The sequence below is a fragment of the Poeciliopsis prolifica genome, unplaced genomic scaffold (genome assembly GCF_027474105.1).
Source record: "Poeciliopsis prolifica strain line A6 unplaced genomic scaffold, Auburn_PproV2 SCAFFOLD017, whole genome shotgun sequence".
Taxonomy (NCBI): domain Eukaryota; kingdom Metazoa; phylum Chordata; class Actinopteri; order Cyprinodontiformes; family Poeciliidae; genus Poeciliopsis; species Poeciliopsis prolifica.
The window spans coordinates 3,806,963-3,833,849 of NW_026562392.1; the positions used below are offsets into that span (position 1 = coordinate 3,806,963).

General features: G+C 39.3%; 1 protein-coding gene across 1 annotated transcript in view; it reads right to left on the reverse strand.

Moving 5' to 3' along the window:
• me1 (malic enzyme 1, NADP(+)-dependent, cytosolic) overlaps nt 1-26,887 on the reverse strand; it is an 87,273-nt gene that overhangs the window by 13,366 nt on the left and 47,020 nt on the right. Inside the window, exons 4-6 of the mRNA XM_055042030.1 lie at nt 12,868-12,943; nt 10,950-11,111; nt 4,839-4,942 (exon numbers count right to left, since the gene is read on the reverse strand). Coding sequence (XP_054898005.1) covers nt 4,839-4,942; nt 10,950-11,111; nt 12,868-12,943 — 342 coding nt within the window. The remainder of the gene's footprint in view (nt 1-4,838; nt 4,943-10,949; nt 11,112-12,867; nt 12,944-26,887) is intronic.

The window sequence follows — 26,887 nt, forward strand, 5'->3', positions numbered from 1 at the left end:
TTTGACTAAAGTAATTGGGCCCTATGCAGTAATGTGTTACTGACGTAGGGGCACGAATGATCTAACGCGTTGCTATTTCAAATCCAGTAGTGAGTCTACAGTTACGTATTCAAATCAATTTGCGTTACTGTGCATTTCATTTTCTCTAGTGAATGACTGCCGTTTCTATGCGACAGTATCAGCAGCAACAGAAACATAAACAATGGCGGAAGAGGGAGATGCGCATTTTATTGCTGGAAAAACAGGAAGTACTTTGAGTTTTGCTCGCCAAGTTTGATCATTATAAGCGGCTTTGGGCTTGTTTTTTTCTAAAATCATTTGCAGATTCAATGAGTCGTGGGTTGCGGTTTTTGGGCTTGGAAATAAGCCGACATAAACCCCAGAATTTGTCTAACATCCAGTTGGTTTTAGTCAGACTCTCCCTGTCCATCATTTCCCGGATGATCCGTCCCGCTGTGTCTTTGTTAATGTGAAGATAATATGTTACCGCTGAATGACGTCGACCTACGCGATGTGCTCCAGAAAACTGAAAATGTCGAGACTAATATGAACATCGCAATAAACGTGAAAACAGCCACTAATGAATGAGTCCGTAAAAGAAAACTAAACTAAATTTATAGTTTTCCAGGCAACATTGGAAAAAACACGCACAAATTACTAAAGAGTTCATGTAACCATGAAACGATCTCCCCTTGAGGTTAACCTTATCAGTGGAGACTCATTGTTGATTTTACAATTATAAAATAACTTGCAATTAAGTATTGGCAAAGATCAATGTCATTTTCACAGGTGGTGGAGCGTTGCTGTTGTTCACAGCTGCTGAAAGTAACTAAAAACGTTACTTTTAATGTAACCTAGTAACTTTCCAAATCAAGCAATCAGTAATCTAACCAAGTTACTTTTTCAAGGAGTAATCAGTAATCCGATTAAAGCTACGTTTTCAAAGTAACTATACCATCACTGGCTCTATGTGAGTTATTTTTTTTTTTTGCCTATCGAAAATGGTTCATTTCGCAAAACTGCAACGGAAACACTTTTTTCGCATCACGCAAATCACATGATCAAAAACCGGATGTTACCACTGGCGCAAACCACGAAGAAGTCGATGACAGGAAGTGGTAGGAGGAGGATGGCTTGACAAGTTTTTTAACAACTCACCGTGTGAACAAGCTTATTCACATTTGATTTCAAAGGCACTTCTTACTTAATGAAACCACTGTACCTGTGAAATTGTGATTTTTCAACATTCGTGAAATACTGACAAAGTTGTGCGCAATATGAAATAGAAACAGCTACTGATGCAGAAAAAAACTGTTAATGTGCAACAATGGGTGATTTAAATCTGTTTTGGACAACCATCTTATTCAGATTATCATTCCCACTTTATAGATTGTCAATTTAAAAAAATGCAAACTTCATCTGCATACGTCTTCTTTCAAAGCTGGGGTATGCAAGTTTTATATATAATTATATTAAAAACACTTTTTTAGATATTATTTAAAAATGTCACTATGTCATATAATACGGGACAGATAATCTGCGTGTGTTGAAGAAATTTGAACAACAGAACCTCAAAGTATTGAAACCAATATGGGGCGGCGGGGGAAAACAGTAGTCTGTCAAAGCAATCTGAGCCATTTCACCAAAACAACACAAGACTGTTTTTGCCTTCAACTTTTACCTTCCTGTGATTTATGAGTCACCACAAGGATATGTTGAACAGAAGCCAGGGTTTGCAAAAATGTTATTAAGACTGCTGCACTTGTCTTAGGAGATCTTTTAGCCGACTTTAAGAATCTCATCAAGACCTACTGGAGATAATTGCAGATGGTTGATGGAACGATATGACAAAGCAAACATTCCTCATTTCCATGTGTTTGTTTAGTCTATGGTTCTCATTTAGGTTCCTATAGATGTGATAAGTGACTCTTTCAAGAAACTCAATCTGCTGTTATTACAGCTGAAATGTGCTGCTAGAGGGAAGTAGCGCGACGCATGTTACTTTTCCTTCCAGTGCAGAGACTGGAAACTGATGAGGAGGTACGAACCGATTCGTTTAGCAGGAGTGCCTTCACCAGGGCCGGAGAGCCCAGGACGACCAAAACAAAGGTCACAGACAAGGGCACTCTGTCCAAACACAGCTGTTGAATCTGTGTGTATATCCGAGCATTGGCGTTCACACACACACACACACACATTCATAGGATGTGTGTTACCTTTGTCCCTAAGGGGTTTTGTGGAGGAGGCCTTAATAAATCCCCAGCCCACTCCTGTTCTCCAGAGAGCCAGCATCTCTCAGCACACATTATTTCTCAAATCCCTGAGCCCATCATTAAAAAGAAAAAAATGAAAAGAAAAAAAAACACATTCTTTCTCTCCCTTTCTGTTGCTGCCTCCATCGGCCTGTCTGCCTGGTTCTCACTTTTTTTCAGTGCCAAGAGTTTTAAAACAGCTGATAGCATTCCTGTACTATTTGTATGCCAACAAGCCTTGTACAGGAACTGTCTCGGATCACCAACCATTAAAAAAATAAAATAAAATTAACTGGGTTGTTTGGTTTTGAAAGACTTCAGGTTTCTGGACAAACTAAGGGTGAGTTCACACAAGTTCGGTTTGGTCGGTTTTAATCCATCTTGCTTGCCTCAACGGTTTGGTTCGTTTTGGGAAAGCGTGAATGCAGAACCAAACTCTGAACTCTGGTCCTCATAAAAACCTGGGTTTTGGTTCATTTAAAATGAACTTTGAGGCTATTTGAATGCATGAAGGCCAAGTGGACTGGAGGCCGCCAAAAGCAGGAAACGGACTATGATGCAGGGTATTCTGGGTAAATATAACCAAAACAAAGTAGTGTGTGTCTGGCACTAATTTTACCAAAAGGAAGAGAAATGCTACAACTTCTAAAATCTGACACTTCTCCATTTTTGTTTACATTTTGTAAAATGTAAACAAAAATGTAAGTGTGTGAGTGAGTGTGTGCAGTCATGTTACTGGGATCATTGTGAAAACTCAGGAGTTAAGCTGGACGGTCTTAAACCAAACACGAGACTGCATCACGAATCGATTCCCCTTAGCAAGGGGCGGTTTTGACTGAAAGTCTAAAACTCACTTTGTCCCAGACTTCTGCTCATCGATGATGACTCAGTGTGGAGTGTTTTAGCTCTGTTTAGATTCTTAGAAAACTGAACGTGAATATTACTTTGGAGCTGTAATCATTCATTGAATGTCTGAGCCCATAATTATTCATTTTCCGCCAATCTGGCTCCGATGGGGAGAAAAAGAAGAAAAAAAGAGGCAACTCTGTTCCCTGCATTTGGGAAGCTACCCGGTTATTAAAGTCATGGTTTCCTGTTGCCAGCTGGAGCAGACCCAGACCCAGACTTCTCTCCCTGGACTACAGTCTCTGTGGGTTGAGGATGAGGCTTAACCAGGCCAATGTGTGTGCACGCATGGCTTCGTGGCACATGGGCACAGACATGATGGCACGCGGGGGAAGAATGTACGAAGGTTCTAATCAGAAACATGACTGCAGGAAACACACAGGGTAATAATCAGACCAACCAGAGTCAATCTGTCTCAAACAATTCCTGCTCCTCAAAGGAAGGGACAGCTCAGATGAGAGTCAACCAAATAAGCAACACGTCCAAGCAGTAAACTTTAACAGAGGCTTCTGCAGTCTAGTTAAAGAAGAAACAATGAGCAATATAAAACATTTTTATGCATTAACATGGCATTATACAACAACATTACATATGTTATTTGACTGGAAGGGGTTTTAAGTACTTTTCCTGGATCCTGTTACCAGGACAAGCAGAAGAAAACAACAAAATAAAGGTGCCCTTACCCTTCTGTATTCCAGCTCTAGCATCCTCAAAACACTCTTCAGTGAGGGAGTTAATGAATGACGAGGACTCAACGGTAGCTATTTTCAGTATCGCTGTGGTGTTTAAACTGAAGTCACAGGTGTAAAAAGCCTTTTGAAAGAAACTTGCTGTAATGTCTGTCGTCCATTTAGAGAGAGAGCAAAAAATTCAGCAGGTATCAGGAAGGCCTAATCCAGTTCAATAAAGTTTTTTTTTTTACAGAACTCTTAACTATTTAAGCCTCAACTTTTGTCTTTAACGTGCTAACAGTCTTTCGGGATTCTCCAAGTTAAAGAAAGTATCAGCGCTAAAGGGAATCCACAAGTCCAGGAGACTCAGTTTGAATAGGGATCAAAACTGCAACCTTGTTAAATTTTTGGCTGGTGTGGTTCACATTCACACTGCACTGTGTCAACCAAACCAAACCCCTGGAGCAACTTGTTCCTCCTTTCCAAGTCAATGGGAGAAAGCGCAGACGTAGAATTAAGAAGGGAAATTAATTGAGAGGAATTATCCAGGAAGGCAATGGCTAGGCTACATCTCCCCAAATGCATCTGACTTTCAAGGCAAGTCAACTGGAGTTCACACCAAAAGGGTGCTATCTTATGTAAGATAATTATATTGGTATCAAATGTCAACACTGTATTTAATTTGTCTGTTGTGTTAAACTACAACTAAAACCCTGTTTCCAGTCTTCCACAAAATTATCCCATCGTCATCCGAGATTGACAAAACAGTGACGAATAAAAACATTTGGCAACCAGAAAGTCAAATTGCTTGAAAGGAGGTAAAACTGAATTAATGTTGAGGTAAACTCCAGACCTCTGAATCCTGCAACAGCTGGCCACTTTGCATGCTAAACTGCTTAACATTTTTCTTTTAAGGGCCCTGTGCGATTACTGGCCTGAAATGACGATAGCAGACAAAAAAAAGGAAGTGGGCAAATGATGGCTGGAAGGGTCAGTGCGGTCATCGTACCTGGCCGAAACGGCTTTCATAAATTCATCGATCAGGTCATCGTAGGCCTGGCCTCGGACTCTCTTATGCCTCAGTCCGATGTAGAGGGGGTCCTTCAGGAGTGCCTGGAAAATTAATAAGTAATAAAAAAATTAACACATAAAGGAAGTGGTGATTGATACCAGAAATTTCTTGAGGCTTTGCAGCAGGGCTCTCAGTAAAAATTTATGCTGCAGAGCTTGAACACCTTTCTGTGAGACTTCACCGAAGTTGCTCTGCAAATGCAATTCACACCAGATCAGCAGTCCCCAAAATTACTCAGTGATTCCATGCCTGATTATGTGTACTCCTTCTGCTATTTTTTTTAAAGACCAGAAACACAGCTCAGCATGAGCTCTGACTAGTATTCCTGCAGTTTTTGGACCTCTGTGATGACAGCCATGTGTTATGGTGAGTGAGAGCGGTTCCTCCTGTGACATAAATTCACGTCGATCTGCAGACACTTCTCAGAGTTAAGCAAATCTTTCAGTCAAATGATATGGTCATGATTTATGAGAAGTGGTTATTGTAACTATGCATCACCAGAAAAGCTGTGTGATCCCTCATCTTGTGTTATTTTTGAAAGGAGCATTCATTGCTTTAAATTTGTAGCTGTAGGAAACAAGTTCAGATTGGGGACAAATGTGACCCAGTGGATACAGCAAATCGGTGGGAGGACTGATATGACCTTTTGACCAGAACATCACAAAATTATAAAGAATGAAGGAATGCTAATGTGAAGTATGAGGAGTTAGGAACTATGTATATCACTGTAAACCATTCAGAAGGAAATGAAAAGAAACAGAAAATAATTTTGAGTCAGGTGCAAGGAAAGGTCATTAGTTCTTCCTTGACAAATACCTTGAAACCTTTTTCACATTCTGTCAAACTACACACACAAATTCAAATTTTCCGGGTGTAGAGTTGCGTTCCAGACAAAATATTCCAGCTCAGTCAGATGAGATGGAGAGCGTCTGTGGCTCTCAATTGGATTTAGGTCTGGGAGATTTAAACTCTTGGTTCTGCTTTGATCTAAATCATCCTGTTGGGCTTCTGGCTGTATATTTAGGGTTATGAATCTCCCACTTTGAAGTCTTTGACAGCCTCCAACATGTATTCTTCCCAGCATTGCCATGTATTTAGCTCAATTCATCTTCCCTTCAACTACAACCCACCTCAACTAAAGTACTCCCACAGCATAATGACACCAAAACCATGCATTTCCAGCTTGACTGTTGAGCTCCATTTGTTTTTCAACCAACTCTGTCCAAAAGGTCCAAAGCATGATCAAAGATCAATGACCAATGTACATGGCCCGTTGCTTTAGGTCTGTCTTGTTAAGTCAGCGTTATATTTTTGGATGATATAGAGACAACTCAAAAACCTGGGAAGTTATCCTAAAACCTAGCCCTACTTTAGATGCCCCTACAACTTTCTTCCTGACTTGTCTACTTTCTTCTTTGTTCTCCATGATGTTGTTTCCCATGTTCTCTAACAGACCTCTGAGGCCTTCACTGAACAGCTGCATTTATATTGAAATAAACTGCAACAACACAGACTCTATTTACTGATTGGGAGACTTCTGAAACAAGAAGTCTGCAGGGTTTAATTTCAGAGTATGACATTAAAGAGAGAGGAATATGAGAGTATTCCATCACCCGATAGTCCGGTAAACTCGGTTCAACTGGGGACCAAAATTACACCACTTGTTACGTTTTCAGCTGGAGTGGTTCGCTTTCAAAATTGATTGTCAAATAATTTAAACCCTTTGAGCAAGTTGTTCGCCTCCTTTGCATGTGGTGGCGTTTGGCCAAAAATGAAATGACCCTCTGAAGAAAACACTAAGCACACATTCGTGAGCGTGAGATTTTTGCGATTGTAGAATTTTTGTTTGTTTTCACCAAAAGACCATGAGCCATTTCCACAATTAGCACCAGACACATATTTGTTTTGATTGTATTTACCCAGAATGTCATGGGTTGTAGTCTGCGTCCTACTTTTGGAGTGGTCTCCAGTCCTTTTGACATTCATATATGCATTTGAACCACACCAGAGTTCACGAGGCCTAGGTTTTTAGGTGAAAAAGAGTTTGCCTAAAAACTCTGGTCACAAGTTTTTAGGCAAAAAACTTTGATAGACAGTAATCAAACACCCGCTAGCATCAGTATTCGATTACGCATTCAGACCTCTCCATAACAACCGGACGTTCAAGCCAAACAAATCCCAGTTTGGTTAAAGCGGAGTAAACAGGGCTGCTGTAAATACGGCCTGTAAATACGTACTTAAATATGGCCTTTAAGTAGTTTACTGGTTTTGTTTGACATGCATCGTCTTGGAGAAAGTTTACCTGGGGTGCACGAAAGTTCACATTTTGTCCTAAAGGTCAGTGGACTGCTCTGCAGCTTAGTCATGTCGTACCGGCATAGGCAGCTCTTACTGCAAGACATGTCAAATTAAAGGCTGTCATGAAGATGGGCATTACTTTGAGAAGACATAAAACAAACTTTCCATGGCATGGTCAACAGTCAGTACATCCAAGAACAGCTCAAAGAGCTTATGCTGGACATTTATTTAGAAATGGCAACTCATTTCCTGGCATGTCCTTAACAGATAGTTATAGGGAGGGTTTGGCCGAGTTCATTGGTAACTAAAGCAGGGGAAACCTTTTTCTGGTAAGTAAGTACAATTTATTTATGTAGCAGTGTCATTATGGCGTTTCTCAAGGAAACTGGCTTCATATCATGGTGACATTATAATAAGAATTTAAAACAAACGATGCAAGAGCTTGGGAAAGAATGAAAAACTCAATGAAAGGCAGTTCATTTAGAAATGGGGACAAAACCTGCTTCGTGGGTGAAAGAGAAGAAGCCCTGAGTGGTTTTAAAGTGGTCCGATCTCATTGACCTGGGATGAGCTGCTGACATGAGTTGTCTTTCTGTCCTAGATTATCTTCTGTTATTTGACTGAGCTGTCCTTTCTATTCTACAGGCCTCTTTCTCTTGGAAATTAAACCTCTCATGAGAGGCAAAGCTATCTTCGCTCACTAAGGCAAAAATGTCAGCTTTAGGGATAGCGATATGATGTGTTAATATTAATATTTAATCTATTACTTTACTTGCCCTGCTTGACAAAGTTTCAGTGGTGAAGAAGTTTATGTTATAAACTGGACCGAAGCCTTTAATCTCAGGAAAGAGACACAAGAAGTCATGACATCCGTAAAAGACAAGAACTTTAGCTGTAAAGTCCCATCAGTAATTTACACACAAACAGCACATCGTCTAGGATGACATGGTGCACTCATGAGCCAATGTTTGCGCTGCGCTTGTTCCTAAAGATGTTAGACTGAGTTCTGCCTGTTTTGCTCATAATTTCTATCTGACAGTGCTAGCAGGACACAAGGACAGGAAGAAATCTAGAAAGTTGTAATTTATTTTTGCAGACTAAGAAACTGTTAAATATGAGGTTAGAATGACCTCATATTTAATAGTGCTGAAATAGTTTGTTACTTTGGATATAGTTAGTTTTCAAATGTAAAATATAGTTAAACTAAGATTAGGTTTGAAGAAGATTGCTAACTGCAACACCATGGAACGTTGCATGGCAAATGGACAATGCTTATTTTGTTTATTAGCTGCCCATAATTCCTTGATCAGCATTGCCTGTAACTCGTTGGCTAGCACTGCCTGTAACTTCTTTCCAGACATGCATTCGATAGTAACCAACCACTTCACTGGCTAATGGATGGTTGGTTCACTCTCTTCACTTCCATGACCACTTTGGGCTTCAGTAATGCACCACAGATCCAACATTATCCGCACGCTCGTATCTTCACCCAAGTTTAGAAATGTTGCTATTGAGTCAGGCTAATTATTTCTTATTCTTCACCATCATTTTCAGGTCTACTTGATCTGTGGGCAATTGCAGCTGTGAATGATCCCTCCTGTAATCCAGGGAATGAGGATTAGCAATAAAAATTTGTGGTCCGATTGTTTCAAAAAGGTCAGATTTAAAACTGTGCCTGGATACTCTATGCCTCAAACCACGCTGCATTCCACGCAACCTTGATCAGATTGACCACTTCCTAAGTACGTGTGTAGGCAGGCTCTCCATGGCAAGCAGGTTTCCATTTTCCATGCAGGAAGATTGTTGTAATATCCATTGAAAAAACAAAAAAAGACTCCTGCAACAAACACGGCAAAAACCTTGTGCCTCTGTCCTCAAAATATAAACGCTAACAAACATGCTACCCAGCTGCTGACTTTACAATTACTGCTAAGATAAAGTATCGCCTGGCTCATCCAGCGAAAACCACAAAGTAAATAAGTCCTTAAAACTTAAATTATAAGTTTGGAGAAAAGAAACTTCAACATTCTGGGATCTGTCTGTTTAAGTTCTTGGCTGTATTCGTGTCTCTCTATTAATCCCTACACCCACTCAAGGATAAACATAATCCTTTAATAGTAGTCATTTTAATAATTAGCCAAAGCAACCACTGCCTCGTACCCTGCCTCCCGCTCTTCTCCCATTATGCGTCCAGAAACGGGGCTGCAGAGTGAAGCAGGTTACCAAGAGGCCACATCCTGGCCTGCTGTCTTCGTGAGTCTAGTCAAGATGAGCTACACTCACACACGCACACGCACACACTCTCACACACTCACACTCACAAAGCAGCTCCATTTATCCAATTACATCCCATTTAGCTTGTCATCCCTTCAGAATGGCAGAAATAAAGAAACCTCTAGCAGGGCTTGGCAGAATACAGTGAAATCTCAGTTATAAGCGTTTGCAGGACAGAAACCAGAAAGCCAAATACATCTGCGCCTGCATATATATGTGCACGGTGTCTTGCAAAAATATTTACACCCCTTTAACGTGTTTGGAAACTTTAATGTGTTTAATTGGGGTTTTATGCTCTGTTAGTTTTTATCCCCATGCAAGACGTCCAAGACATTGGGCTTTAATCGATCGTCGGGCACTTACTTCCTAAACTTTTCCTCATTCTTTCTAAGAGGTCTGTAGATTTTATTTGTTAAAGTCTATCTGAACTGCACAAAGGTACGGACTAAAAACTGAAACAAACTGATGATTGAAAATGGCCAGATACAGTATTCATGTGCTTTAAACTGTTATCCAAGATGGGACACACACTATGTAATATATTTTCAAACACTAATGATGTAAAAAAAAACAAACAAACAAAAAAACATCTAAATAAAAAATTTTTGGAACAAAGCTCATATTCCATATATATAAAAACTGCCGTGCAGTATTTATTTTTTACTTGAAAAACATTATTTAAAGTTTTGTTATCGTAAGTTAAATTTGCGTTGTCTTCATGGACCAGAGGAAATGGTGAAAAAGACAAAAAAATCAAGTAGAATTTTTGGATAGAGAGCCCCATAAAGAAAGAGGTCAGCAGAGTTACTGCAAATGCTGTAACCCTGTAAAGATTAAAAGCTCCAGTGGAGGATTTGGCAGACCAATGAACAATTTTACTCTCAGTTAAGTTTGAACGGCATTAAAACAACTGACTATTATATCTTCTGTGTGCTTTATTTTATTTTTTGGGGTCGAGGGGGGTATGCTGGTATTTTTACGGCTGAAATGGAAACATTTCCCGTGAGCCAAATACTAATTAAATGATCAATGGGAAAGCTCCATCAGATTGTGACCTTATAATTAATGAAAAACTGTCTGTTGCCGTAACCGAGAGGGCAGCATAAAAAAATTAAACAATTACAGACACAACTATGAGTCTCCAAGCTGCTTTTCAGCACAGACTGGCAGAGGAAAAAAAGGTACTTTCCCAACCGGAATGGGCAGAGATGCTTAGCTCACCAAAGCACAGAGTGTTTCCTGATTGTAAACTGTGAAATGTGTTAGCTACACTTGGCTGCCCCTCTGAGGCATGACTAAGGAGGAAGAATAACTTTACTTCTTTTTAAAACAATTACAGCCTTGTTAAATATACAATATACATTTGTGTTTGGGTTATTAAGGGAAGAGATGGTCTAAAACCGCATCATTAGGCTCCTGAAAAAAACTGGGTTCTATTTAGGGTGGTTATTGTGATTTGCCGACATCACCGCTTACCTCGTTGTCTGTGCCGACATCCAGCATGACGGGCAGACACTGCTGGGGAGGCATTCCCCCGCAGGCCGTGTAGAGGGCCAGCTTCCCCACTGGGATGCCCATGCCATGGCAACCCAGATCCCCCAGTCCCAGGATCCTCTCTCCATCCGTCACACAAACAGCCTGTCATTCGACACAAACCAGAACGGAAACACATTCCTCATCTCAGGCGACAGATTTGTTCAAATAAAACAAGAAAGTACTCTAATATCCATGTTTTGCATATTTAAAAATAAAGCAATTTGATTTAGACAAATTAAACAGTGGCCTTGATTTGCCTAAAATTTTTTTTTTCTCCATTCTGTCTAACTGCAACGTTCATAGAGCGAACCTGAAAGGTTTGTGGGTCAAAATGGGGAAACCCAGAGCTGATTAACATACCAGGCTTTATTGGCTATTCATTTTGTTTTGATTTTGTCCAATACGTTTGGCTTATAAACTCACAGCCTTGTTGGAAAATGGAGTCAAAATCCGGAAACTTCAGAAAATGTATATTTCTAAGTAGACAAGTCAAGTCACCTGTAGAGAGTGTAGACGTGTCGTTCACGAGTGATTGTATTCTTTTGAACGGCCCTTTGGTGTGAACAGCAGGACTCAGTCAGAGCTGGTCTTTGTTTCTTTATTTTGCCATGTTTGAACAAATATGAACTTTTACACTATGAGTCCTCGAGGAAACCCTGCTTCAAATTTAATCAATAAACTTTCGTTTACTGCTTTACACACGTCATTTATGTAACGCCTGACGTAAGAAAAAGAAACTTTTGCACTTTTGCAAAAAGTGTCACTGAAGGCGCAACACTTTCACAGCTTTTTTTCCCCTCCAAAAATCTCACAATTTTGGAGTGTGCCTGATTAGTTTCCATGCTGTTTTTTTCTTCTCCCTTCTTGCCAAATGCTGTTAATATGTTCCAGTAGCGCCTCGGGCTCATCAGAGAATGACAACCTTGGCTCCTTTGTGAAATGTTGAAAGTAGGACGTACCGACTTAGGTTACAATAAGACCACCTTCAGAACGCGCAGCAGCAGTAGCAGAGCTCAGGTACAGTAAATGCCTTGCTGTTGACAGCTGTGAACAGGTGGCTGCGGCTGCAGGTAAAGCCGACATGCGAGGAATGCCTGACGGTGTCGTCATGCTGCCGAGAGCGCGGCACGTTTTTTTTTATTTATGAAGTGCAAAGAGAGGAAGAGACTGTTTAGCTTTCCTCTGGGGTAGCAGAAAGCACACTAGGGTTGACCAACCTCAGTCTAATGCAGCGGTTCCCAAAGATTTTCTTCCCCCCAAAAAAGAAAAACAAAATCAGCTGGACACACACATCGTTCAACCCGACATAAAGCTCTACACATATTTTGTTTTCAAACTCCACTGAAGTTTATTTCACACTTCAGGTAGCAACAAAACAAATCACAAACCATTTTTACAATGAAACACTTTTGTATAACTGTTTCTTTTATTTTTATTCATCCACACTAATGTTTTTGTTTGTTTGTTTGTTGACCTGTAAACAAGCACTTTGACACCCTGGGCAGGAAGCCATATTGCTTTTATGAAAATATTTTGAGAAAAAGATTTATTTTCCATTGCTTGGGTTTTGCTTTTGGAGGGATATGACTAATAACTGGTTCCCACTAAAGTCTCTGCAGTAGACTTTGGTTGCATTATTTCTGCATATTTTTCTTACAGTACACACTGTTTTATGTCATAATCGATCAGTTGCCATTAATTATTTCCGATCAATAAAATCCACAATATTAAAAACCTCCACTTTTTGTCTGCAATTACATTCGAAAACAACATATTCTGTGATGCACTTTGTTTTGAGTTTAGCACAAAAAAAAATGAAGTTGAAAAAATAGAACAAACTTTCAAGTCAAAGGTTTACCTTTATGTCTTTTTCTGGCCAGTTTTGGAGAATTGAAGCAATGTGCCCTCGGTCATGAATGGTGATGAAAAGCCCCCTGAAATCACACAAAAATACACAACAGGCTTCAGCTTCCTTTCTGTGAACGTGGTTTTGCCATTTTCTGTGTTTTTTTTGCTTTTTTTGTAAAAAGTGCTGCGTGCCCCTTAAACATTAGATGCAACACAAAATCAGCACTTTTGAGCTTTGGACGAGAAGCAGCTTTAACCTCGGACACTGATGTCAAGACGGTGTCTTCCCCCAGCTTTTCTTTGTTTGACCAAAACTTTATTAAATTCTGATGGCTCCTAAGTGCGACTTAAGGGTTGATCCCGGCGCTCAGGACCCCTAACAACTGTGTTTAAGACACTGAGACGATTCAAAATATTCATTTAGCTTAGAATCACACCCTTTAAAAGAATCTTCCCTCCTTCATTATCCTTTGATCCAAGAGAACTTGAAGGAAAACAGTTCTTCTCCAAGGGTGACAGGAAAAAAAAAAAAAAACAGGCAGCATCTTTCCAGTCTAATGCTTGCATTGTGTTGGAATTTTGCGAAAAAGTACTGACGTTTTTTTTGATAATTTAGTAGATCTCTGGTCACTACTGGTAAGCAAAAGCGAAGTGAAGGAAATGCAGCGGCGAAAGAGAGAAGCCACAAACATGTCATCCTAGAACGCTGAGCTGAGGTAACCACAGGTTGTAGCTTCAGGTGAACTGCAACCTGCAAGCACAAGGAACAGCTTTTTAAATATCTGATTCTGGCAAGTGGAAGACTTTGAAAAGTAAAAAGAATTCAGTTTCAGATGTTGGTGTTTGTTAGTAGGAATCGTGTGACCCCAGTGAAACTCAGAGGTCACAGATTGTAAAGAGCCTCAGACAGCGGCCCGAGGCTCTGGCATGTTTGCTCTGCAGGGGAAACCGTATGTCTCCTCTAATTGATTATGCAGGTCAAACACCTGAGGCCATCAGAAAAGCTTTTTATGTTTTAAAAAGGCACAAAACTGAATAATTTGAGTTTTAAATCAGTCCTTACATACATATGTAGGCAAGTAGGCTTAGAAATGGATAAATCTCTTATAACTACTAGTTGCTGTAGAAAGTTACATTTGATCTGTTTAATAGCTAATTAAAATTTAGTGTTGTGATCTGGATTTTTTTTAATTACTGTTCAGGGTTGTTGGGTTTATTAGGCCTTACATGTTTGAAATAAAGTATTTAACAAAAACCGAGAACTGTTTCTTTAAATAATTACAAATAAAGAAGAAATAATGAGAAGCACTGCCCAGGATAAAGCTTTTTGTTTTGTACTTCTATGTTGGCGAAAGTGAAAAAGGTTCCACTAAATAAGTATTAGATTTTTTTAAAAATTATGGTGATTTTAATAAAGTGATGCTAATGCTATATTACTCGAGGTGTAATAGCAACCAGAAATTCTGGTTTGGTAAACAACTTTAAAGTAACAAGGTTGGTAGGTCAAGAGAAAAACAAAAATGTGTACATATTTTACCTGCATTCAACTGTGAAGAAAGTATGTTCAGATTTTAACAAAGATGTGTCAAAATTAACTTGAGACTTAAATCTTACGTGTCATTAAGATAGGCTAAGACTTGTCTTAATGAGACATTTAAGAGATGTCTCATTAAGACAGATTTGCTTTGATTTAGTCAGTTAATAAACGATAAGTGGGTGAAAAAAAATGGACAGAAAGATGGATCAAAAAAATGAAAATAGTTATTGTATATGTGTAAAGGAAAGAGAGATTGACTTTTACTAAAAAAACAAAAAACAAACACTGACTGCTGCTGTAATTTATCCTTCCACCGCAAAGTTCACAGGAGGGTCACTAGGCCACAGACATCTGGCATTTTGCTTTATTTGCATTGTAAACTTTATCTGTGCAGTCATCCACACTGACATTTCTACACTGCTATGCCAAAACAACAACCAACAAAACAAACAAAAAAGAAACTTTTTCAGGTGGGGCTGATCCTTCAAGGTGGCTTCAGAGACTATTGTTAACATCATTACAGACAGCGCTGACATTGGACTTGTTAAAAAAAAACACAAAAAAAATATGAAAGTTGGAGAAGAAAAAAAGAAGAAAAGCCTAAAACTAAAATGACGGATCAAATCAGACAGGCAGACTGACAGTAATTCCTAATCTGTGCCGTCTTGAAACTCACCAAAAACATTTTGGGTTCACCTTTCAGTTATTCGCTCCTCCTTCTTAGCTTATGTTCCTCCAGAGTGTATGTTTAGGGCTGCTGTCAACCTCCTGACCTATGACCCAAGAGAAGCCCTCAGTACTTTAGCACCACTAATAATCTACAGACATCTCATTAAGTCAGGATTCATGCTGCTTTAAAGTCATAAGCGCTGTTTATCAAGGTAAAAATCTCACCAAAGAAGAATTTCGTATACATAATCCTATTGTGTTTTTTAGCAAAGATGTCCATGTTCAGTGCATCACCCACTAACGTACAAATCAGTGGCTGATTGATTCATTCACCTGTTTGCGTTGATGCTTTATATTCGACTTTTGCAGATTAAATGGCAACAATCGACAGCAGACGTCCGGTGAGGAAAGCTCTCTTCATACGAAGATAATAAGAAGTGTAAAGAAAACAACCCGATGACCTGAAAGCAACCTCCCATCTTTGACCTGCGCCTGCACTAAACACCACCAGCCGCCATTCTTCACGCCAATTTCATAACCTTAATCCTCGGTTTGCCGGGTGTCGTCAAAGGCACACTGACAACATGAGCGCCGATCACTGAAAAAGAGCGTGAAATTAGTGGGAAAGGTCAAAATCGTGCAATATAAGGTTTCTCTAACTGATTAGGTCCTAAATCCATAATGACAGACAATGTTTTAAGGGTCTCGGGTGTCCTGGAAGAGAGCAGAGGATTTGGATGTTGATTTTCATCATTTATTTATTTAAAAACCGACTGCTGGTGCTGATACCCAGCTATGTGAGTCTTTTAACAGCATAGATGTTCACAGCATAGACTTTTTTTATATACATGTCTGAAGTCGACATGTAAAAATGCAACAGATCTGTCTCTGTTGGTAATGACGTTATTTTAAAAGAGGAAGTGTGTTTTCCAGACACATAGAGGCATTTTATAGCACAATCAAGTAACTATGTGAACCTGAGATAACATAAAAATACTACATATCTAAAATAACTTGAAATAAATTTTACGCCCTAACTAAATGCCTTGAATTTGGACCTTTGTCTCTTTAAAAACATCTGGCTTATTGAAACTCTGCCCTCAGGAAGTCATCACAACATGGCTCCTATATTGACCCTCTACCAACGTTTTTACTAGCATTGCGTTGAAAAGTCGATGCTAGGTTCAGTTTTTCCACAACTGAATGGTTGCCTCAAGAAATTAAAAAAATTCTCAAACATGCATGAAAAAAAATAATAAAACCAACACTCCAGGTGTGTTTTTGATGAGGGAATAACGTTATAGAACATAATGTAAAGCTGAAAAAAGATTTGACATAACACTGCACCTTTAACAGCAAGAGACTAGGACATCAAAGGTCAAGGAAGTTCAGATATTACCTCACTTTTGACTGACTTCAGTCAGAGAGAAATCTGTGTGGTCGGTGTTATGAAGCTCCAGCTAACCTGAACTGATTGTCATGAGCAATAAATAGACCACAGCCTGAGAACATCTGGTTGGTAAATCAAACGTACCCTGTAACAGGATAACGTGAACCCCTTTGTCAGAGTAACAGTCTGTGGCTTACATATGTCAGACATTCTCCCCGCTTACAAGATATACCAGGTTTTCTTGATAGTCAAGTCCCAACCCAGCAGCCTGATTTAAACCTCAAGCTTTTAGAGGGTGAATATAAGTTAAGTCTCAAGTCTATCTTTGTCAACTGCATGTGATTAAAAAAAACCAAGTGTGCAGCTTTGGAAAGCAGTTTTGTGCCCGTCAGTCACCAGAAATAATGCCCTTGTCTCACCAACGCCCTCCTCTAACTTTAACATCTCCTTTAGAGAGAAAGAGAGAGAGAAACATTTAGGCCCTTTTAATTTTAGTCTGTGGTCCATGACAATGTCAATTGAAATAATAGGAGGGAGACACCTTCTTTGGCTTGGGGTGATCAAAAGTACTTGGACCACATTTTGGCCACCGGTTGTTTGGTAGATTTGACTTTACTGTGACATGTATTTTAAACCTACTTCATGTCCTTTTATGTTTATGGATCTCGTTATTATCAACGAACAATAGTCCTTTTTGCATGACATTCACACCTGATAGTCCTGTAGACGTATTTTGACGGGAGCTGAAAATTGCAGCATTTGCTAGATTTTCAGCTGCTGAAGTTTGCCTTCACATTGCACTGTGTCAAATGAACCAAACCCTTTGAACAACCGATTTCCTCTGTCACCTGTAGTGGCGCTGCACCAAGAACCATTGAAGAAAAAGACACACAAACCTCTGAAGAAGACACGGACAAAAAATGGAGTGGCATCAGATTTTAGCGGTTGTAGGATTACTCTTTTATCATTGGCAAAAGACCACAACCCATTTCTGCTTCTGTTTTAAAGCCAGTTGACTGAAATCCTGCCCAAGTGATGAACCACTTTCACAGAAATCCCTCTGGAAAAATCCGTATTGAAGGTTTTAAAGCATTCCCTTCTTGTGTTGTCCTTTCTATAGGTCTGATTCTGTCAGTGATGCACATTTGAAAACTGGATTGTCTGGAAGGAAAAGAGACTGGTAGATTAATTGCGTGGATTGTGAATTAATCCCACACACAAACAACTATTGCCATTACAAAGAAACTAATAGAAAATCTCTATGTTCAGAAGTGGGCTTTGTACTGGCTTTCCATTACAATGTGGTGTCAAGCACAGTACAAAGCCCAAGGTACATAAAAGCTGACAGACGTCCAAACTATGCTAATAAGAGAATCCATTTTATTCGGCCGTCGGGGTGGGAACCCCCTTGTGGAGATCTCTGGCTTCTGGAAAGTAGTTCAAACAGGATCATCCTTCCAAAATTAACACTGGATCCGGCTTCCAGACCAGTTGGGATATTTCAGGCTTCATTTTATTAAGCCAAGGAAGTTCAACAGGCTCTTGCAAAAAGCAAGAGCCTGTTGAACTTCCTGTTTTCATTAACAGGAGATTATTAATTTGAATTTCATTAAAGGGGATTATTTACCTTGGTTAGAGTTTAAATGATGATTCAGAATAAACACAAAGGCTGAAAAAGAAAAGAAGAATTTAAATGAGACTTGTTCCAGCCAAAGTTTAATGTCAGAAATAAGCAGAGTGTGGCCTCTATCTCTTTAAAAACACAGGAAATAATTTTTATCATAGTTAAAACATTATTGGTCCAGGGATGTCCAGTATTGTTGACTGACTCTGAAGCCAGTTTTCGTTTATAAAAGGACAAATATCTATTTTAAATATGCTGGCCTATTTTGGTATCATGAAAAGTTCTGCCAACAGGAATGACCTCTGTCAGATTGGCCAAAACTATTCATCTCACAAACTTTTGATTACTTCCTCAGTATTACTTCCTCAGTATTATATTTCAATTTAATTGTTTTCCTGATTAATAACAGACTTTGGTGCAGGTCATTAAACTGTAAGAGATCTGAGCAGAATGCTTGACGTACACAGACATTCGAAGCACCTTCATGGAGACAGAGTTCTATGTCTGGACATGGTATCTAACCACAGGTTGTATAAAAAGGGAACAGCAGCCCAATATTTAGGCCATAAAACTGCTGGTTTCCACTTTCATGCTTCTTTAGCTACAATTTAATAAATTAATGGTGTTCAGCAGAAAACGGAGAAGTCATTCATTCTGGCGCACTTCGCAACCACCAGTTTCAATTAACTTTATTGGGATATTATGTGATAGACCATTACGAGGTAGCCCATAAATTGTGAAGAGGAAGGTAAAAGATTCATGATTTGCAAACATTTCTACAAAAAGAGAGCTCCGAAAAAGAGCGGCAGGAATTTGTGATAGCCCCCGTCTTACTTTAAAGATTAGTGAACAAACTGTGGCAAAACCCTACAGTGGCCCCGAGGTGCAAACCACTTCATCAATTCACTAAACACAACTACAAATTTCAAAACACAGGAACATCAAACACAAATTCAGAAAACAACAATAACAAAACAGAAGACGTAGGTCCCAGGGGGAAACCTAAGACACTGCTCATTTTACGACACCACTTTTGACTTTAGCACTGGAAGTTATTCTGGCCTTGGCACGATTGTTGAAAATGCAAATGACATTGCTGCTATGCAGGAATATTTTAAGTCGGGACTTACTACAAAGCTAGGCTGTATTCTTTTTCACAGCTTGGGCGAAACAACACAATTCTGTGACTGGAAAAGCTCTGATCACATGACACACAAACATTATGCATGGTGAAAAGCTGACACTCAACGTTAATGTGACAGAATGAAACATGAAGGCGGAATAAATGTAACTGAAATGATACTGCTGAACATCTTTAGCGTCATGTTTATTGGAAGTAATCATCAAATGAGGGAATCAAGGGCTGTGAAAGTCTATCAAACAGGCCAAAAATATTATTGATATGCAGAATTTGCATGTATTTTACTTAGAATATAGCATTCTAAACACATGCAGCCTTTGTTTTGAAGAGAGAATAGTTCAAGAGGAAGTAATACTTTTGCAAGGCGAGACATATTGCTGCATAATTTGGCTGTAAATCACCACACACACAAAACTGCCACGTAACTCTTTTGTTTTCATTAAGAGGCCTTCAACAGAAGCCTGAGATTGAATTAGGATAGCTTCGCAAAAACACGCAGAAGCTACGATTCCGTCAGCCAAGCAGCTGACAGAAGCAATACAGCAGAAACAAAAATAAAACTCAGCAACAACATGGGGTCTGACATGGTGGTTAAAAAAAAAGAAAAAGAAAAGAAAAATCACATTCCTGCTGCAGTTTCAGTTGGCGCAAACTCTGTTTAGATTAAAGTTGGCACAATAAAAAGGAAACCAAACATGCAGCAGAGCTTTGTGTGAACACAAAAACGAGTTTGGGGAACAATCCTGCATCAGCTCAACACATTAATTATATGTACCCATAATCCAGCATTTCATCTCTGTCCATTATGTCTATTATAGTTCAATCAGGGAAGAAAAACTAAAGGGGGGAAAGGGATTAAGAGAAGTGCTAGGTGTGGGTATTTTTCTGGGGATTTCTCAACACACTAAAAAGGCAAATACCCAGTCATTTCAGTTATTGTCACTTCAAAATGAAAAACGACAGGCAGAAAATTTCCACTCCTTCTGATTCACTTTCCTTTTGCTTCACGCCCTCCGTTCATTGTGCAGTAGGGCTTTCTAGAGATACAATCCTCTCTCCTCTTCTAAGTGGCTTTAACAGGATTCCATTATATAATGAGGTTTCAACATGTTGCTTAGATATCCTTGTCTTTGCACACCAAGCGAGAGCCACTTCCAGTCATTGGCCTCAGAAAACCATAACCCAGCTCCCACCTCATTCCACTGCAGCCCACTGAAGACATCCGCACTCAAAGACCTTTAGGAAGCTTTTCCAAGCTTTGGGAAGCAGCTAAGTGCAGGGAATTCAAGAGGAATGAGAAAATAGTTTACCAAAGACGACTGATCGTTGCTCATTTAGGTTGATACGATGAGACAAAAGTGTATCAAAATACCACGGCCAACGTACAGGTGAGGAAAAAAAGCAAGAGTAGAAAGTGAGACAATAGATTTCTCTAATTTGTCTTCCATAGTGGAAGTTTCTCTGAGTGAACTCAGGACTGAGAACCTTCAGGCAAAGGTCTGTTCTGGTCCAAACGCCTTGCAAAAGGAAGAAAAAGGGACGGACCTGATGAACCCAGCTGGTTAATAGATGAAATTCAGATGTCTGCGCCCAGCGTTTCCACTCATCTCCCTTCTGCCTGACATTTGAGGCACGTCAGTGACGTCTGGTTGTTCCTCAAGTAAAAACCGACCACAGGTCGGTTGAACGCCGCATTGTGTTTCCAGCGCTGGTTTGACAATGCATCATGGGAACACTTGGATCAGTCCAAACACATATAACTCTCGTAGTTTTAAAAGAAAAACACCGACAGACGGCAATGATGACGATGACAGAAAAGTTAGAACTTTTGTAAAACGTTGAGGACTGACTGAATGACAACGATTTATGGTCCATGACATTGTCAGTGACAGTCAGACAAAAATATGGATTTTCTTTTCAGATTGTCTGAGGTGGCAGCAGGGTAGCTGTTAGCATCCACTATGAAGCAGATGGAAAAGAGCTTTTAGAGTATCAAATTTTTCACTGTCTACCGCGAAGGAGATAACTCATGGAGTGTATGACACCAAGCGAGATCGTAAATGAAAAGCCAGTATATACTTTTGTGTAGATTGATAGGTAAAAAAAGTCAGGAGGCCCACATGTTTATGTTCTCAAAAGCATTTTAGTATGCTAAAAGATGGCCTTTAAATTTACATCGGGATTAGAGAATGTGGAACATGGAGACGATTGAAACCTGAAACCAAATAAAGGAGAAAGTTTAGGTGGCCATTAAATATCTAAAACCAACGATTAAAATCGGCAAACAAATGACTTCATTTTGGTTTTATTCATCCCTTAGTTATTTCCAGATCTGATTATGTTGTTTTATTCAATGTCTTCTAAAGACATTTGCTCCAATGGATCAACAGCTTTGTGCTTTGATTTGGATGAGGGTCCCACCACAAAGCAATGACTAATCATGATACTTCAGTCATTATGGCACCTTTGTAAAAGGGATTGTTTTTAGGAGGTCTGTCCAGCAGACTGAAGCTAACCACTTGAAAAAACCCTATCACTTTAAAAAACGTAACCCTTGTCAGGTTTGAATTAGATGATTATGTGCACCGAGACTGATGAGGATTTAAAACTGCGTGCTACAAATGGGTCGGTCAGTCGGTAGGAACTTTATTAAACCCTTAGGGATTTAATGATCCCAAAGGGTTTATCAAATCCAAGGTGAATTCCTTCAATTCACCTTGAAGGAAATTGTTCCCATCTCCCACACAGAACCAATACATCAAAAACGTAATGTTTTTTCTTTTAGTACATTAACAGCACGGCCCTATAGAGCCTCTCTTTCTGTTGCGCTCCTGTTAGTCCTCCTTCCAGCCTCCAGAGAGGAGTTGAAGAGTTTAATTGCACGAGGGACTAATGAGTTTCTCAGTCTGGTGGTCCTGCACTTTGGAAGACACAGTCTCCCCCTCAATCTGCTTTCCTGGCTGCTGATGACAGTGTACAGAGGGTGGCTGGCACACTGAGTTGTTCATTTTACTCAAGTATGCCTATAAAGACTAAAATCAGAGAAACTGATTATTTTAGGTGGTCTCTTCATTTTTTACAAGATACATGTACCTTTTACACCACTTTTTTTTTTTTAATTTCAGACCATTGCTCTGAGTCCAAGAGTCTTGAGTCTTTCACTATCAGCCTGAGTTTCACACAGGAAGATCACTGGTAGCTACTAATGATCTTACTGCCATTTCCTGTGCAAATAATAATCATTGTTTCTGTAAATAACCATGTAACCCAGAGATGCTGACAGTTTCAAACTTTAGAAAATAGTGTTCGCACAAGTCACCTTGAAGGATTTGTTTGACGATAGATGGCCAATTTTGTCTTGGTCCCACTTAGCTCCAGCCTATTCACCAACTAATCTAGATTAATAGTAAATGAAGACGCCATGAGTTATCTCTTGTAGGTAAGGTATACAAACTTTTTTGCAAAATCTCACTTCAAAACTGCTCCGCAATCCTACATCCAGAGACATGTAGGATATCTGGACAGCAACGCAGCTCTTTTTTGATTCAGGACAAATCACATCCAACTCCAAACATTTTTTTTAAGTCGCCATTCCCGTCATCGACTTTAAAAGGCTTTTATGTGTCTGACAAAGTAACAGAAACTCTGACTGGAGCAGGACGGAGCCTGGAATCAAAGTAAACGTCCAGTTCTCCTAAACGGACATCAGGCCACACATCATAAAAACACTTCAAAGAGACTCTGGGGCAAGTCATCCGGGGCTTTTTTGTGACTCCTGGAGAAGACTGTATCAACACTAATGCTGCGCTTCACTTGCCTGGGAAGATCTTGTTTATATTAATGACATCACATGCAAATTGAGCGAGTTCCACTTTCAAGTCGGAAAACCTTGGGATTTGCTAATTCATGTGGTTACTTGAGAGATCAGGCTAAGCACCATCGCTGATGCAAGCCCAGCAGCAGATTTCTCTCCCTTTTAAGAGCACGTTCAAACATATGCATTGTGGCAGCACCAATGCAACACAAAATGAACCAACATGTTTGTTTTTACAACTCTCCTGATTTGTCTTTCCCTATTTTTTTTTTTTTTTGCAATGTGTGGACTTTGTATTGAATTTGAACTTTTCAGGCACAGCTATGACAACACTGGATTAGTCAAACAGTGCTTTTTAAATTCTCTTTACACACTTTATAAAAGGGAAAATACCTCATTCAGGCAACATATAGGAAACACTGACTGCTGCAAAAGCTCATGTTTCCTGGCACAGAGTTTTATGGAAGAACAGATATAAAAGCAGTGATTAATGAACACTATGTTGACTTTCCTCTTATCAGTATTAAGGAGGGTCTCATTTCAACTTGAGGCTGACCCAGTGTCGAACTGGTTTGCTCCAGGAAAAAACATAACAAAACAAAAAAAAGCATTTGCAAATTGATCTGAAGGAAAAATATTGTTTTTTAAGGGTGACATTTACATTTGTTTAAACAAACAACTATAAATGTACACATGTGGTATGTTCAATCTTAAAGAGGAATTTGAACTGATGTTCATTCATTTTTGTACCCTAATCCTAACCTAAATTTAAACTCAATTCACACCTTAGTCCTAAACCTAATCCCAAACCAGCACCCCTTCTTGTGGGCTATGGGATTTGGGTCCCATAAGGAACAGTGGAAATTCACAACATCCTGATATTTTTGTTTAAAAAATATCAGGATGACGTTTTTGAGCCTATGTTTCCATGAAATGTTACTAGTTTTTATGACTTGAGTGAACTTTATGTCCCGATATCTTTTTGACTTTGGTCATTCTATTCATAAACTTCAGAGTAATAATATTTACCAAAGTTAGACTCCGAAACTGAACTAGCTTTACTGTTTGCGAATCTCACACCAGCCGTCAACAGGAAGGAATTGAAGATGTTCGATCTTAATGGTTAATGGCGCTCTTTAGTGGTTTGGCTTCTGTTGATATTTATGCATTTAGAAGTTGAACTTTAGCTATATTTTCCTGTATTGAGCGGTTCAGCATTGGCTTCAGCTAATTCTTTATACTTAGCATTAGCTTTGGCTAATTTTTGCATGAGTTTAGCATTAGCTTCAACATTTGTTTTGTTCTAAACAGTTTAGCATCTTGGCTTCAGCAGCGCAAGCACTTTGTTTTGTGTTTAGCGGTCTAGAATGAGAAAACTATGATTTGACGCAAAATATTCCTTTGTGGTTTAGAGCAAAAATAAAAGCTCCTTCCTTGATCATCATGGCAGCCGCATTGAATTTTTCAGTGGCTCACAATCTTTCTGTGTTGTTTTTTTTTCTTTCCTTTTTTACAAATCGCTCCTGGGATCTGTGCCAAGTAAGGTTCTTGTATCCACGTGTGAAAGATTTTGCTGAAATATTGAATTATGTGGTGATAAATAAAATATTTAACTATATGGCATTTACATGTCCCAAATGAATTGAACCTGTGTGGTTCAAGGGTTTGAATCAACTCTACTAAGGCAAGGGTGATGCTCCTAAAATAGCTTTAAAAGAACCACATAAAACATCTGCTTTGGCTTTCAACACACACACGCACACACACACACCCACACACACACACACACCCTCCCCCCACCCCCACCCCCACACACACAGTCAACCTTGACCAGAGTAATAAAGGAATTAAATGTTTCAATTTGTAGTCCGAGTTTAAAGAGACCCTGCAGCAATAACTGCAGAAAGACAACGCAGTTAAAAAGGAATATATTAGTACAAGAGCTGGAGGTGACAAGCATTTGCAAACATCTGACTTTTCCAAAGGAATTGAATTCAACTCAACAACTTTTCCTTATATTAAGTTCAAAGGCGCAGATCATTTTTGTTTTTTCAAGGCTGAACACTTTTTATGCATGCTGAATTCATTATGTTTAAATTCCTGCCACTGCAACTTTGTCCTCTTGTCCCAGAGCACTGTAAGTTCCCGTCAAAGTCATCAGAGGACTTCGTGGCCAACCTACGTGACATGTGCTGGATACATTTTGAACTTAATGCCGCTAAAACACCACAAGGTTGGCCCTAAAACTGCACACCAGACTCTGTGCGACTCACCCATTATATCAGATAAGCTCTAAAGGTTATTTAGCAACTCCTCGTTTTCCAGTGTGGGCTGGCGAAATATTACCACTGCTGACCAAAATTTGGCATAGAGGCCAAACAAGCTCCGCTCTGTAATTTTGTCCTCTGTGAAGATGTGAAGTCATGTGACGCAAAAGGCAACAGTAATTCTCAACCGGCACGTTCTTATGAAAAGGAGGAAAAAGATTTTGGAACAAATGATTAGAAATGCACATTTAGCGTCATCGTTTAGGAGTTAGTGTGCACCACAAAATGGATTTCATACACAATTAGTGGACTACCAGAAAATACATTATTTTAGTTATTCTGTCTCCATACATGTGTAGTGACAGATAACTACTTGCGTGTCTGACTCTGACATGAAAGTAAGGTAGACATATGTTTACTTGATTGTCTTCATCTCTACAACTTCATTAACAATGTTTCCATGACAACTCTGTGTAACTGTAAATAACAAAAAAATGAACCCATAATACTATAAAATCATTTGTCTTTCTCCATGGTTCAAAACGTGGGAAAAAAAAGTAGCAGCTTATTGTCGGAAAAATACAGCAAGTACTTAGTTTGAAACTGAGCTGAGTATGAATTTTGAACTAAATTACATTTAGAAGTGCAAACATAACTTAGTGAACATTTGTCTTTGAAAAATGAGCAACCATTTTTTCAAAATGTAACCCAAATAATGATGTTAACTTTTGCTGCGGGGGGTGGGAGGTAGTCCCTCTTTCATGACAAGGACACTTCATTTCCTATTTTAAAACATATAAAAAAATGATACATTTTAGACCACACCTTGAAGGCTGCCAGAGCATGTGGATTTAGCATGTTCCCCTTATACATGAGTTTTTGCTCACTTATGTTTTGACAGAACAGCTGTATTTATTCTGACGTGAAATCACTTGCAGGTGAACTCCATTTATAAACCAGGTGACTTCTACGTAGTTTGAAAATCCTTAAGTCCTTTCCTTCTCCTATGAAATGCGGACAGGTTTTGTCTAATGACTGGATCTTTAACTCTACTTCCACCTAAACTAAATGCACATTTTCATTGTGCATTCCTATTTTTCAGTAAACATGGTTTTTGACATCATAAAGCTTGTGAGTCTTGAGGAAAGTTTTGACTCACAAGTAAAGTTTTTAAAGCCGCAAACCCAACATGTCTTCCTACTTCTTTCACAAAACATCAGCAAGTCGACAGACCCCGACTGGATGAAGACCAACACAAAGAGAAGCTTGTCTGCAAGGTAGAAAAAAAACACGAACGGGTGCTGCCAGGCGGGCTTTTAGGCTGACAGAAACAAGCCTTACCAAAAACCTGAAACGAATACTCCTGCAGAGATTTTAGATTTTCCAATGGAATCAATGGAAAAGAAAAAAAAAAAGTGAACTTTCTCCCAACCACCTGGCTGTCCTTTCAGAACACAACACACACACGGAAACATGTGGCAATATGAATTTGCAATGGCCCATAAAACTTCAGGTCGCACACGACCCAGCCAGGTAGTCTCAACTGGGATATATGCTCATAAAAGCATATATTTAGTTTGATTGCTTT